At 42.9% G+C, this 14,676-nt stretch overlaps 1 protein-coding gene across 7 annotated transcripts; it reads left to right on the forward strand.

Annotated features, from left to right (window-relative positions):
• The first annotated feature begins 818 nt into the window (after positions 1-818).
• On the forward strand, positions 819-14,334 carry LOC148640408 (B-cell receptor CD22-like). 7 transcript variants are annotated; one of them, XM_088620860.1, is made up of 12 exons: positions 1,287-1,345; positions 3,040-3,120; positions 3,361-3,499; positions 5,955-6,108; positions 6,626-6,994; positions 8,840-9,106; positions 10,036-10,299; positions 10,713-10,803; positions 11,804-11,846; positions 12,563-12,693; positions 12,941-13,000; positions 13,922-14,334. In XM_088620860.1, the coding sequence occupies exons 4-12, from the start codon at positions 6,054-6,056 to the stop codon at positions 13,995-13,997; spliced, it is 1,356 nt and encodes a 451-aa protein (XP_088476986.1). In that variant the 5' UTR covers positions 1,287-1,345; positions 3,040-3,120; positions 3,361-3,499; positions 5,955-6,053; the 3' UTR covers positions 13,998-14,334. The 7 variants fall into 7 exon arrangements, with proteins under 7 accessions (XP_088476990.1, XP_088476989.1, XP_088476986.1 ...); XM_088620862.1 differs by having other exon boundaries at positions 5,963-6,108; XM_088620863.1 differs by lacking the exon at positions 3,040-3,120 and having other exon boundaries at positions 820-1,345.
• The last annotated feature ends 342 nt before the right edge of the window (positions 14,335-14,676 follow it).

Genomic DNA, 14,676 nt, shown 5'->3' on the forward strand with positions numbered 1-14,676 from the left:
TTTTTAACTGGTTCTAGGTGGCAGACAGGTAAGGTCTGTGTGTAAAGAGCTACAGAGTCCAGCACTGGGGAAACTGGTGTAAATGGGAACGACAGGAGAGGATCTCCCCCAGTCAGGCAGACTGGACCTGGGCTTTGTCTCCCCCGTGTGGCCGCGCGTTGCACTACATCCCTCCGCGAAAGAGTTTCCTCTCAGACTGCAGAGCTGGTGTCAGTGGCGAAGGTCTAACAGAGCAGGTCTGAGTACCAGCATCACACACAGCCATCAGGCCCTTTTTTTGAGCTCGATTCAGAGCTCTGAGCCACAGGAGCTGCTGGCAGGATCCTCAACTGTTTATTCTGTGCCTGCTTCTCTGTAAGGGATTAATTTTTCACAATCATTTCCACTTGAACTTGAACTTGAACTTGAACTTTATTGCCATATGTAACCGGTACTGGTACAATGGAATTCTTACTTACAGAAAGTCTCTCGATTATAAAACAAGTGTAAAAAACAAAACAAAGTGCAAACAGTGCATCAAGACAATGTACAAACAAACAATAGACAATGTGCAAGTAAACATGCAGACAGTTTGACTGTAAACAATACAGACGTGTAAACAATGACTGGAGACGTACAATTAATAAATTACAATGAGGTAGATGGTGATGGTGTAGGTGTGGTCCGAGGGGGATGGCTAAATGTGTTCGCCAGTCTCACTGCTTGTGGATAGAAGCTATTGAAGAATCTAGTGGTAAGTGTCCGTATGCTCTTATATCTCTTGCCTGAGGGCAGTGGGGTGAAGAGCTCTTTTCTACACATCCGAATCCTATACTAATCCTAAATGTCATAACCAGTTCCAACAGTTCCTCATGGGCAACCTGTTTCATTTCAGACCTCAGGAGTCTGTTGACAAGGCAGAATCTCACAGTCTAGTCTAGGTGAAGCTCTAGCCTGTGCAGAGAAAACAGCCCTGCTCTTCCTGGGTTCTCCTGCAGGGGCGGAGCTGTCACATATAGGGGTGAGGTCTCACTCCCATGGGTGGGGCTCGCATGCAGGGGCGGAGCTTTACCATATACAGAAGGGGGTCACAAACGGGGGTGGAACTCTGAGCTTCTGTACAGCTCCCTGTTGACTCTGTTTTTACTGTTTCGCCACAACACAGCCCCAGAAAGAAGAAGTTAAAATCAAGCTCTTTTAGATAAAAAATGTGAAAACCATTTTCCCAGCTGCTGCCCAGTGCCCCTGTGTCTATCAGTCCGTGAGCGGAGCAGTGTGTCGGGAGCTCTTCGATACACTGAACAACACTGCTGACGTTTTAAACCAGATCAGCTCATTCAGCAGAGTCTGAACAGTCTTCGCTCAGGTAAGTTTATTTCCAGAGCTGTGATGAGTGAAAAGCAAGATATGTTTTGCAAAATAGCTTTGCTTCCTTATAGAACCACATCAAAGGGTTTTCTCTGAGCAGTGGCTGATGTGTTCGATTTTAATGTTCCTCATGATGTAACTCCTCGCTATGGAAGCCCGTTTCCGCCAGGGAGTTAAAAAAAACGCGCTATGGTATCTCGCAATTGCGACTTAGTATCTCAGAATTCCGACTTTATATCTCGCAATTGCGACTTTTTAATCTCACATTTGCAAATTCGAAATGGCCCACATTTCATTGTCTGTCCTTTCGCTGTTGTAACGGATTCGGGTTTTAGGGCTTGTGCCCTCTCCGCTCCCACCCTAGTTCGTGCCTCACTGCATTGGCTCGAACCCAGGTCTTCCACGGCGGCCAAAATAGTACCCGGATGGAATAGTGGACGGTGGGCTTTTAAAAAAAGTTTTTATTTAAATACCAGAAAAACAAAAACGGAGACAGAATATGAAATAAGATACAGAAATAGACACTTCACATCAAGAGGAATTCACAATTATAAAAGCTGAAACCTATACTTTTAACATAATTCCATTGTATGTCCTTTTTTACTTAAAAAAGAAGGTCTTTAGTTCAGCTGGCAAGACTCAGGTTCGAGCCCATGCAGTGAGGCACGAACTAGGGTGGGAGCGGCGAGGGCACAAGCCCTAGAACCCGAATCCGTTACAACAGCGAAAGGACAGACAATGATATGTGGTCACAACTGAAGAAGGCTCCACGGCCGAAACGTTGTGTTCTCTTTCTTCTTTTTTTCAGCATGGAATAAACCTATTACTTGTTCCTTTGCAGCTTACGCATGCTGACGCAGCTACTGTACCCACATGAAATGTGGGCTATTTCGAAGTCGCAAATGTGAGATACTAAGTCGCAATTCTGAGATACCATAGCGCATTTTTTTTTACTCCCTGACAGAAACGGGTTTCCATTCCTCACACTGCAGGGATTTCCTATGTTCTTTTTTCTGGCTCTGTTAGATATTTTGAAACTTTTTTACGATTAAAGTGGAGCTCATATACTTTTTTAAAGGGATTCCCCTGATTATTAACTCACTGATATTTGAAAAGCCTATTAAGAAACTACCTTCTTTATTACTTGAATTATTACTCTAATTACTGTAACTCAGTGCTTTGACCCTAGTGAAGGTGAAGACTAACACTTTGTGAAAGCTTCCTGTGAGAGAGTGTTCTCTCAGTCCAGCTACCCAGGGGCACAGACTGGTTTCCTCTGCCAGCCTGTGTGTTTCCCTGCAGACACACTGATCTTCTGCTCCTGCACCCTGTGCACAACCTACTGTGTCTTTTACTTCCAGGACCTCAGGGGATGAAAACACTCCAGACAACATGTCAGAATAGATCAAATGCTAATTCTAGCAGCAAAGAACAAAATTATATCTGTTAAATTTTGTCTCAACCAGTTTCTACCGATATATCACCTCCTGTCTGTTTTCCGTACTGTTAACATCATGAAACACTTTGTCATCTTTAATACTGAGACTGCTGGGCCTTCAGTCTGACACGTTATGTTTTCCATTTGAGCCCAAATTATTTTTCATTAAATTGTTGTCGAAGTGTTACAACAGAACCCTGTTCAAAATATTTAATCAGGCAGGACTTTCTCTGCTCATCTCAATGTCTCCACAGGGGGAGAAGTCTGATCCACACAGTGAGATTTACACAGCTCTGGGCTTGGGAGCTGTGTCTTCTGATTACGACACTCTGAGGGTGAGACAGTCCCCAGTATATGAGAATATCAGGACAGAGAAGGGAAGAGGGAACTGACACAGCTGGGCATGAGAAGGAGACAGTTCACCCTCGTCTCCCTGAGAAACACAGTGTCTCAGCACCAGAAATGTGTGCTTGTGCTCAGAGCTCCTTTGGTTCCAGCTGTTGCCCAGTGCAGACATGTGAGCTGAGCATGGCTCCAGATTGTGCTGATCTTTGCTCCTCCTTTCTCCTATGCAGGGTGAGTTTGTGTGACACTGGATGAAGAGCAGTTTTTGAATTTTATTTTCCAAATTTCTAAAACGCAGAAGCAGGAAAGGAATTATCCCAATGAATCCCTGTTACACTGTTACCTTCATCATTGAAGACTTCACACCAGGTGGGTGATCAAACTGCTCTTTTCTGATGGTTGATGCTGATGCTGTATAATTTAACCTCTACAGACACATTGTAGGGTTTGTGTGCTGAATACAGAAATTGTTTTCGTTGTTTTCTGCTGATGATTGAAACGGCTATAAATTGTTTAAATAGTTCCTGGAAAATGGAGAAGCCACATTGCAGAACTGAAGCACAAAAATAGTTTCTCAGGCAAATTATCATCACTAATTATCACAGCCAGTCAGTGAGCTTGGCAGTGTGTGTAGAGAGCAGTGTGTGTGTAGAGATTAGTGTGCGTAAAGCGTTGTGTCTCTTCAGCCGACCTGAGTGACCCACTGGACATCAGAGACATCTGTGAGTTACACACCAATGTGTAGAAATTTAAAAATGTTTTTATAATTTAGCTAAAAACTCCAGTATATTGTATATGATCTGGCTTTTCTTCCATTACATCTCTCCATGATCTCTTCATTTCATTGTCTCCATGATGTAGCTATTATTGGCGATTGTGCTCTTTGATTTGTAAGTGTGTCACTGTTGTGCAGTGTGTGTTGTATGATACTGAGGCTTTGTCATAGAGAGGGTGATTACAGACTTAATACTGTTTGATATTGATTCAATATTAGTTGATTGGTTGATGTGGATCAGTGATTGCTGTTTATTGGTTTGTCAGAACGATAAGTTAATTAATTCTCATGGCCAATTAATGACCAGTCACGGGTCTCTTGTAAATCTGCTTGCAGATGTTTTAGCATTAACTAGCATTAATTAACAGGTACCTGTAGTTTCAGGCAGCTATGCAGCCTCTTGGGGGAACATCTTCTGATATAAAGAATATTCTCTAGGCCATTGCAGGACGTCCTATCTGTCGAAAAACACTCAGCATCCCACTGAATTTCTGCTTAAAAAAACAGAGATAAGATGATTGTACCCTGTTTAAAGAGCTGGTTCAGCCAGATGATCTCCACATTTACAATGGAGAGGGTTAGATTCTACAGCACAGACACTGGGGAGCCGTTCCAGGGGATCTGGGCTCCCTCTCTTGAATGTTTTGAAAGAGACTGAGCTCTGTCCAGATCTCCGACTGTTCCCTCATCTAGTCATTCAGTGATCACTTCTGTCATAGATTTCAGCTCTATTCATATCTCAGTAAGAACAGTGTATAAGGACACAAGCACGTTTGAGCTATTTGTTCTTTCTATGGCTGTTGGTTTTTCTTTGTGTTTTTAGGTGTTTTGCATGTATTTTGTGGTGTTTTTATTTTTCTTAGTTATTGTTTTCTTGTTAAAATGTTCACATTTTCCTCAGATAAAATACTTAATAACAGAAAACAGAGATGATTGCTGAAGTAATGAATGACAGAAAGCTCCAGCTATGATTTCAGTGTCAATCTTGCAAGGAAACCGCTTTCTTCTGAATTCCAACATCTTTCACAGAGTTTTGTCCCTGTTGCACAACGGTGTGCTCAGTTATCTCTCACCAGTCTGCGATCTGAAATACTGCTCCAGTGTCGAAAGCCATCAGTTCTGTGCACACCAACAGCTTCAGGTTCTTATCTGCTGTGAGACCACAGTCCTGCTTCATCTTTCTCAGAAGATGGTACTTTTAGAGCTTGTGAACTTCCCATGTGTTCTCATCAGCTAAACATGAAAACCTCAGATTCTGCTGTCAACCCCTGAACTGTTCCCGTATTTGCTCTGAAGAGGAACTTATTCTCTTCATGGTAACAAATGCCAATGCTCAAACCTAGTGGGAAGTATTATACAGTAACTAACACGATCTGATCTGTGAAGATGAATGTTTACAAGCAGCACCGTGCAAGTGAAGCAGAGGTTGCAAAAGAAAACTGCTCAGACGTGCTTTGTAATCTGGAAGTGGAAACATATCTTTACACAAAGGGTGGTGGGAGTATGGAGTAATCTACTCAGACATGTTATTAAACTCAAACTGCCTTATTTCAGAAAACATCTCTGATTCAGGTATAAATTCATGTCTGTGCAGTTTCCTCCTGTGTCCTCTTGTTTCAGTGCATGTACAGTATATACTGTTTGCCTTATCTAACTACTTTTACAACATGTCTATCTTATTTCCTTATTGATAGTCTTAATACATCATAAACACAGTGAATTCTGAATAAGGCATAAATATCCAACAGTATCACTATTTTCAACACTGACGTCCTGCAGGACTGAGAGACTCTTCTCCCGGGTCCCTGCCTGATCCCCTGTGTGACTTTATTGATATTTTTATTGATTTTTTACATTTTCTCTCAAATGGTTTTTTTCTTTTGCATGAACTGTTTTCATTATTTGCAAATACCTATTCACCTGTTTATCTGTATCTGAATATTAGTGATTTGCTACAGCAATTATTAATTTTTAAATCCCTAGCTATAATACTATACAATTTTTATTGCTTTCATTCTAACCTTTCTGACGCAAATCTCCAACCTGAAGCCCTGCAGGACTGAGAGACTCTTCTCCCGGGTCTCTGCCTGATCCCCTGTGTGACTGAGCTCGGACTCCCAGCAGCAGGAGGGAAGAGAAGCTGCAGCCATGGGTGTTGAAGACTCCCTCCGCTCATGGGGGGCGACTCTGCTAATCCTGCCTGGTGAGACTGTGCGCCTGCACAGTGTGGACCAGCCCCTCGCTGGAGACACAGCCACTGAGGCAGCTGGGCAGCAACAGCGCCCTCTAGAGTCTGCTCCGACACTGCAAGAGAACAGAAGCTTAGAAATAAAATCAAAGGGAACACAATCACTTCACTGACTGTAAAATACAACTTTAATATCATCTCAGTGTATAAAGCCTATAGTGTCATTGTATAAAGCACTTAACAAGATGATGTGACTTTCTATCCAGTAACATATCAGTCATTATCCTGATGTTGCAATAAATGATTAAAGGGAACCAAAACTCTCAGCAGAACTGCTGTTTTCTTTGATAATATTATTACATGATATATGTTAGTGTGCCTGTTTTCAGTTGTCATCTGTTATTTAACAGAATGTTTAATTGAATGCAAGAACTAATGTCATATTGGGCAACCATCTCAGTATTAATAATAATAATAATCTTGCTGGGCTGTTAACAGGTCAGTGCTGATGGGTGAACTGGTGTCTCTGCAGGTGTCCTCTGTGGCCAGTGGGCTGTGTGGTATCTAGAGAGCTCTGTCTGTGCTGTGAGTGGCTCCTCTGTGGTCTTCAACTGTTCCTATGATTATCCTCAGTCTAAAGTGGACACTGTGCTGTGGTGTAAGGATTCATGTTTCACTGGAAAAGCAATGAAAGATACATTTGTTTACAGCAATAAAAGTGGTTCTATCTTACCTGAATACCTGAACAGAACAGAGTATCTGGGGGATAAACAGAAGACCTGCACTGTGAAGATAAAGGATATAAGAACCTCTGACCAGGGGGAATATAGATTCAGATTTGAAACCGATTATCCTGGGGGTAAATGGACTAGTAAGTCTGGAGTGACTCTCTCAGTGTCGGGTAAGAGTCTGAGTATTTCTCTTTAGTACAAGACTGTAATCAGAGCTGCTGATCTGCAGTACAGTGAGCAGTGTGAGATTATAGAACGGTCTGTGACTTTATTGCTGACCTGTTCAACACTCACTGCAGGACTCTTTGTTCAGTGTAAACAGGGCTGAAGGTCATTCACACCTTTTCATGGTTTAGATAAGAGGCTCGTATTACCATATTATGGTCTATATTATATTATATCCATATTACTAACCCTTCCTGTTGTATTTTAGTAAGAGGGCAGTTTCTCGTACTGAGAGGTGTTCTCAAAGATTCTCGAACATCCTCAGAGGCTCAGAGGAACTGATCCAGCAGCTAAGCCAATAGCTAAAATCAACAATCATAACCCTGAACCCTGAGGTATTATTGAAACAGGAAATACAGGATCCCTAAAAACACGATAGCCAGCTCTATGGAGTTCTGATCTCCAATCAGGTCTTTCTCATGATCTCGCCTGGCACAAGCTTCAAATTCCGTCTCTTCTCTCTTGTGGTCTGTTTTTCCCTTGATCTGATCTTATATGGTGTCTGTCTGGACTGTTGATCATTTACCCAGAACAACTAAGTAAACATTCCTTGGTTTGAATCTCTAGAAAAGGAAATATTGACACTAGATTGGTATTTCCCATTGTGTCTGGATTCTAAGAGAGATATTGGAGAGGGGCCTGGTCCAGTGACCCTTGCCCTTTCTCCTCAAAACTCACCCCTTCCTGCCCTTCCCTCTGTAAAAGCAGGAGTGGCCCCCTCTCTGTCTCCTGCCTTTGTGTGTGTCCAGGGGAGAGCGCTTGTCCCTCTCTGTCCACCGTAAGACCAAAGGGCAGTAGAGCTGTCTTGTAGAGCCCGAACGGTCCAGCTCAATGTTCCCCACCTCGCCTACACAAGACTAGTCTCATGCACTATGCTTTTCCCTGTGTCCCTGTCTTATTACCCACGGACAGTTCAGCAATGTATCCCCATGAACATAGGAAACTGGAAGTACATGTCTTATTCCATATAACATACAATGTATAGTTTATTGAACAAGATATGTTCCAAATCTCTCAATAAGTCTGGGTGGCACAATGATACAGTGGTCAACACTGCTGCTTCACTCTGCTGGGCTCAATTCCATACTGTCTGTGTGGAGTTTGTATGTTCTTCTCATGTTCATGTGGGTTTCCTTCTACCATCCTAAATCTAAGACATCAGCATGTTTTTGTATGTTGGCTTCTGGATCAATGTGCCCTGGTGTGTTTGTCTCTGTGTGCCCTGCGAGTCACTGGTGTCCTGTCCAGGGTGTAGCTTGCCTTGTGTCCATTGCTTGTCAGTATGGGCTCTGGCTCCCCCATGACCCTGTATTGGAAGAAGCAGTTAGAAAACAGACAGATAGACAGATGGATAAAAAAACTAAGAAATCAACAGGAAATTATCTCACTAGTACAAGAACAGCTCAGTGTGTCCCCCTGTCTGTGGGAAGGAGCTACAACACCAAGAGCTATACTGTAGATGGGCTGGGATCACACAGGGCTGTGGAATTTATGAATATTTTTGGAATTTAGGTCATTACTTCATGGAAAGTACATGATCTGTTAAGAGTTATCACTGAAGACTGATGCATAGTTCTTATTTAAGGATTCTTTTGCAACTGTAACTGATTTATTTAATCTGCAATTTAAATTTATTGTGAATTTATTGAAACAATATATACTTATGTTAATTTAAGGGAAAAGGAAGACCATACATACCGATTTATTCATAAGATTTACCCATTTAATAGATATGTATTCTGATAAATATTTTAATAATGCAAACTAAGATCATTTTCATTGTCCTGCAGAATTAAAGGTGTGGAGGAGCCCATCAGGGGAGACTGCAGCAGTGAGAGAAGGAGAAAATGTGACCCTGATCTGTGACACAGTGAGCTGCTCTCCAGCACAGACACAGCTCACCTGGTTTAAGAATGACCAGCCCCTCTCACACACACAGACAGCAGCAAACACACTTCACTTCAGTCCTGTTTCCTCTGGAGACTCTGGACTTTACTCCTGTGCTCCTAGAGACACTACAGGCAGCAGATCTCCACCGTTCCCTCTGGATGTTCAGTGTGAGTACTGTGTGTCCCTCTGCTCTCTGCAGGAATGGGTCACAGCAGGGATACAGGGCTGAGCTTCTTTAACAGTGAACAGAGAATTTTGGGGAAGGAATACCAGTGAGTTCACTTTAACTGCCTGAGACTGGTTATTTTAAATGGTAAAACTAATGGTTATTTCAACATACACTGTTTTATAGGACAGTTCTGGGACAGACCCTTTGCTCAGCTAGGATGGTCCCAAGGATCTTTACTAATAAAAACTTACAATGACCTACAAAGTCATAATTCCTTACACTAATATAGCGCTTTTCTGGACACTCCACTCAAAGGACTTCACATGTAATGGGGATCCCCTCCACCATCACAAATGTGCAGCCCCACCTGGATGATGCAATGGCAGCCATAGTGCACCAGTACGCTCACCAAAATATCATAATCCAGGAGGCTTTATAATTTTTATAAACCTTTTTAAGATCTCACAAGAAAAAAGCACTCACATCCCAAACATTATGCGTGTCCTTTTTCTACCAAAAAATCAAATTAAATCCATGTTAGAATGGGCTCAAACATGTCACTGCTAATCAAATAAATACAACACCTGCTGTGTCTATTTACTAGGTGGCTGTTTGGTGGCCTCTAGTGGTGGGTAAGTTGCAACTGCAGTCCCTTCCCATGACGTTCTATGTTCACGGGTTATGTTGGGAGTCATGTCCTTCAGTGACAACTAGCCCTACAAGGCAAAAACTGTACAATGGTGAACTGCCTATGCTATCTTTCTCAGACACTCCTAAGAATACCTCAAATTATATGAAGTTTGCTAGGTTTTTGCATTTATCTGATTGATTAATTATTTTAACGCTCTGGCCATTTGTCCATGTGTTTAATTAAAGACAGATGACATCGTGATTCAAAACAAAATGTAAAATCTGATTCCCTTCCAGACGCCCCCAAGGGCACCTCAGTGTCCATCAGCCCCTCTGGTGCAATAGCAGAAGGCAGTTCTGTCACCCTGACCTGCAGCAGCTCTGCAAACCCTCCAGTGAAGAACTACAGCTGGTTTAAGATCAGTGGAACTGGTCCATTATATAAAGGAGCCAACTACACCATCATTAACATCAGCTCTGCAGACAGTGGACGGTACTACTGTGAAGCACAGAATGAGATTGGAGCTCTGAACTCTACTGCTGTGAATCTCACTGTAACAGGTACAACTTCTACGTTCTAAAATACAAAAAAAAACAACAACTGAGAAACAGCTCCCAGAACTTGCTGTACAATCTGAAGGATAAGTGTGTCTCTGCATTTCACTTCTTTTCCATTTAAAGCCTGTTGCCCTTCACAACAAGTGTGAGTGCCGAGCTGTTTTAAGCAGATTGCCAGGGAGGAAGTGTGTGGGGGACAATAATTAACGTGGCACACAGCTGGATGGAAATATTCAGCTGTTGAATCAGTAAAGTATGTTAGTTTCATTTTGAGCTGATACATTTTTTGGTTCCTGCCTTACAGAAGCCCTTGAGGATAAACACCATGCCCTACTCATACCTGTATATTTGATACCGATATTTCTCTCATTTCAAATAGGATTTAAAGTAGCATTTTGTTCTCCCCCTTATTCCAGGCCCAGGCAGCTCACTCCTGCTTGCAGCTGTACTGGGAGCTGTGCTGGTGCTGATCACTGTGCTGGCCATGACTCTCTTCGCTGTCCGGAGGTGAGTGGCACTCTGTGGACTGAGCTGTGGATCCTGGATGTGTCAGCTGTGCTGGGGGGAGACCTGGGGGCTGGTCTTGTTGTGTCTCGGTCTGCTGTGAGCTGGGTAATGGTCAGGTTGAAAAAGAGGACAGACATCTTCAGCATGGAGACAGTTTAACAATATTTAGAAAAACCCTCTCACAGAGAGATCACACCCTACAGTTCAAAGATCAGTATCACGCACCTATGTGAGATAAGGTGGAAAGACATTAGACATTGTGACATCTACCCAGACAGTGATGAACATGTAAGAGTTGAGGGAATAATAATAGATGTTGAAAGATACCAGCAGACCTCTGGTGTTTCAGCTCTCACTGTACCTGTAGCCAGTGGAGGTAACTGTATCTGTCGATTCTGGTGGCGTGTGAAGTCTTCTTGTTTCACATGTCAAAGCTGAGCTCATCTCTCCAGATGAGGGTCAGTGAACTGGCCTGGACTCCAGTCTGACCAGTCCAGAGGTCCAGTGGCAGGACTCTGACACAGGCATGGGGCAGGCTGAACAGATAGGGGATATTGCACATGCTCTACAAATGAATAAGGAATAAAATCATACTGTATACAGTACTCAATCTGAACCTCACAGTGCCTTCTGTCTTTATCAAAACTAAACACACATTGAAATCTATCTCTACCTCACATGTCAAGAAGCTCACTCCCCATAATTATCTATGCTTTATTTCATGCTGTTGATGTATGATTTTGCACATCTGATGTTGTTTTGCACATTACCTGTTACCTGTTGTTGTTTTGCACATTGCCTGTTGTCTCTGTCTTTCTTTTCTTATACAATTGTATTGTTGATGTTTTTTTGTAATTCTTATCGTCTGAGAGCTAGCTAAATAGCATTTCGTTATACCATCTACATGTATATGAGTACAATGACAATAAACTTAAACTTGAACTTGAAATCAATATCAGAGGGTGCCATTTAAATATTGATTTTTCCTTCTTGTCCATAGAAGGAAGTCTGGCCCAACTGAAGAGGAGAACAGTGACACACAGGTAAAGAATTAGATATTAACTACTAACCCCCTTAACACACAAGACAGCATCATTTTATATACAGTAGACCATAACAACTAAGAGAAGCTCACTGTTGGAATGAAAAGAATACTAACATTGCATTAAACGTTATTGTCATTCCGTGCTGAAAGGTAAGGAAAAGAAACACAACGTTTCGGCTGTGGAGCCTTCTTCAGGTGTGAGAGAGAGTAGCAAAGCAGCAGAGAAAGAGCAGAAGAGAAATGAGCATAAAGCAGGTGAGAATGAGACTCAGGGAGAGCAGGAGGAGAGTGTGGAAAGAAACTCTGCAAATGAGCAGACAGGGTTTAGAAGGAGACGAGTCTGTCATGGAGAGATGGGGAAGGTGTGATCCTCGTCTCAGGACAATTTTGGTTTTGGATGTCTTTCGGCAACAGGAGTTCCTAAACCCCTCTGTGAGAATGCAGATGGAGAGATCTGTGTGAACATGGCTGTTCGAGGTGAAATGGGGAGCTATTGGTTTTGGAAAGATCTTTGATCCTCGCAGTCCTGACATGTTCCCAGAATTGGTTTTCCTTCCCTTTCAGCAGGGAATGAACCTTTACCTGTTGCTTTGCAGCCTGTGCCTGCTGACGCAGCTCCTCATTCCCGTCTTCAGTCATTTTTAATATCACTTATTAAACATGTCTCGTTCGCAGACATTCTTATGACATTGTGTTGTTCGCTCCTGTGTAAAGGCAGCTGTAGATCACCTGTATGACAATGTGACACAGTCACACACCCCAGAGAGACAGCAGGGTCAGATCACTCCAGCACAAGAGACTGAGGTCAACTACTCAACAGTGAACTTCAAACCCAAGACACCCAGGCAAGTCTGAACACATTTCTTATCAAGAGCACACCTGGTGACAAGACACAGGTGTACGCCCTCTAAATTCAACCAACCTCTTTTTTATAAAACAGTATGAATTAAACTCAATATACATCAGTTATCTCACTTGTGTTTAAGATCAAACAATCCTTGAGAATTATCTCGCTGTGCTGAAGAGAAGCCCCCAGACAAGCAGAATGTGCTTCTGTTCTGATTCTTTTCCTCCAATGTCTCACCCGAACAGGAGCCGCCCCCTTAGAGAGGTGACAGACGAGGCCTCGGTGGTCTACAGCTCAGTGAACAGGTCAGCAGCCCCAAAGAGCCCAGCTCACCCTCAGCCCCTTCATATTACTGAACACACATGGCAAACCCCTGTTCATATCTCACCCTCAGCCCCTTCATATTACTGAACACACATCGCCAACCCCTGCTCATATCTCACCCTCACTGCCTCGCAGGCTGCTGTGTGTGGGGCTGCCTGCCTCTGTACCAGACCTACAGTATCCAGGTGGAGGTTGATCCAGACTGGATTAGGTAGAGCACACATATTGACTTGAGACTCTGCTCAATCCGAGAGGCTCCAGCAGCATCACATCATTTTATCCCCCAGTGAACCTGTGTGACTCACAGGTCTGGGTCTTGAAAAGCACCTGAAGAAGAAAGAAAACAGAACTTTTCAAGCAGGGGGCTCCATTCCAGTCCTGCTGAGCTGCAGAGTCCACCCCTTCTCTAAATAACCCAATTAATTCCATGATTAAATAGTTGATTGATTAACTGATTAAACAGTCATTACCTTAAATGTAACACTTTTTGAAAGTCTCCAGCTACTGACAGTTTGAAGGTGAAGAGACCTAGAAAACCCGATGGACTTAGGCTCTCCGGGACTGGAGTTGTGTGTCTCTGTTTTAAATCTGTGCGCCCATTCCTGATCCTGGAGGAACACACCCACTCTCCTGTTTTTATTCCAGCCAAGCTCTCAGTTACATACTCAGTCCCTGGATTTTCTTAATAACAGGATTAATTTGAACTCTTTGACTGTTTTTCTTAAACGTATAGGAAGCCTTTTAACCTATCCCTCTCGTTAGTAAAATAAAATTAACTTTTGAAATGAAAATATATCAATTCTAAATATATTTAAATCTAAATAAATTTGTATTGAGCGTTTCTTCGGTAATTACATCGCGCGTGCGTCACTTTCAGGTGCTTTTCCCTTCTTGTGTTCCAGAAATGTTCGCTCTGGCGACGAGACGGAGGACCCCTCGTCTCTGTACAGCACAGTGGTGAAAACCCAGACACACTGAAAGAGACTGGTTACAATTCCAAGCGCTGGTGTGGAGCTGAAATATTTAACTGTCAGGGAGAAACGGGAGGCCGGTCATTTTTTAGCTTGCTGTGTCCCACCGACATTTTAATAAAAATCACTAATACCTTTTAGAGAAGAATATTGGTTAAGATTTGAAATCTTATAGCTCCCAAATATAGCAAATAAATGTGAGATTCTTCATACTTGGAGAAATAACTGGAGACGTCTTAGCGATGCTGCAATGCGGGAGAACAATCTGAGATCTTTTCCGTGGCTTCTGTTTGGAAAGGTTTGCTTAAATACTGCTACGTCATAATAAAGAGACTCTAGATCTATGCAGGTGTGTGGCAGAACGTTTTCTTTTAAAAAAAATGAATGAAACGGATCACTTTGAATTGCAGTGTGTCCAACACTGGGGAAACTGGTTTAAATGGGAACGACAGGAGAGGATCTCCCCCAGTCAGGCAGACTGGACCTGGGCTTTGTCTCCCCCGTGTGGCCACGCGTTGCACTACATCCCTCGGCGAAAGAGTTTCCTCTCAGACTGCAGAGCTGGTGTCAGTGGGGAAGGTCTGACAGAGCAGGTCTGTGTACTAGAGTCACACACAGCCATCAGGCCCTTTTCTCCTAACTTACAGCCAGAGGAGCTATGGGTGGGATCTTGAAACCGTTTTCTG

Source organism: Lepisosteus platostomus, chromosome 26 (assembly GCF_059453375.1).
Source record: "Lepisosteus platostomus isolate fLepPlt1 chromosome 26, fLepPlt1.hap1, whole genome shotgun sequence".
In the NCBI taxonomy this organism is placed as follows: Eukaryota; Metazoa; Chordata; class Actinopteri; order Semionotiformes; family Lepisosteidae; genus Lepisosteus; species Lepisosteus platostomus.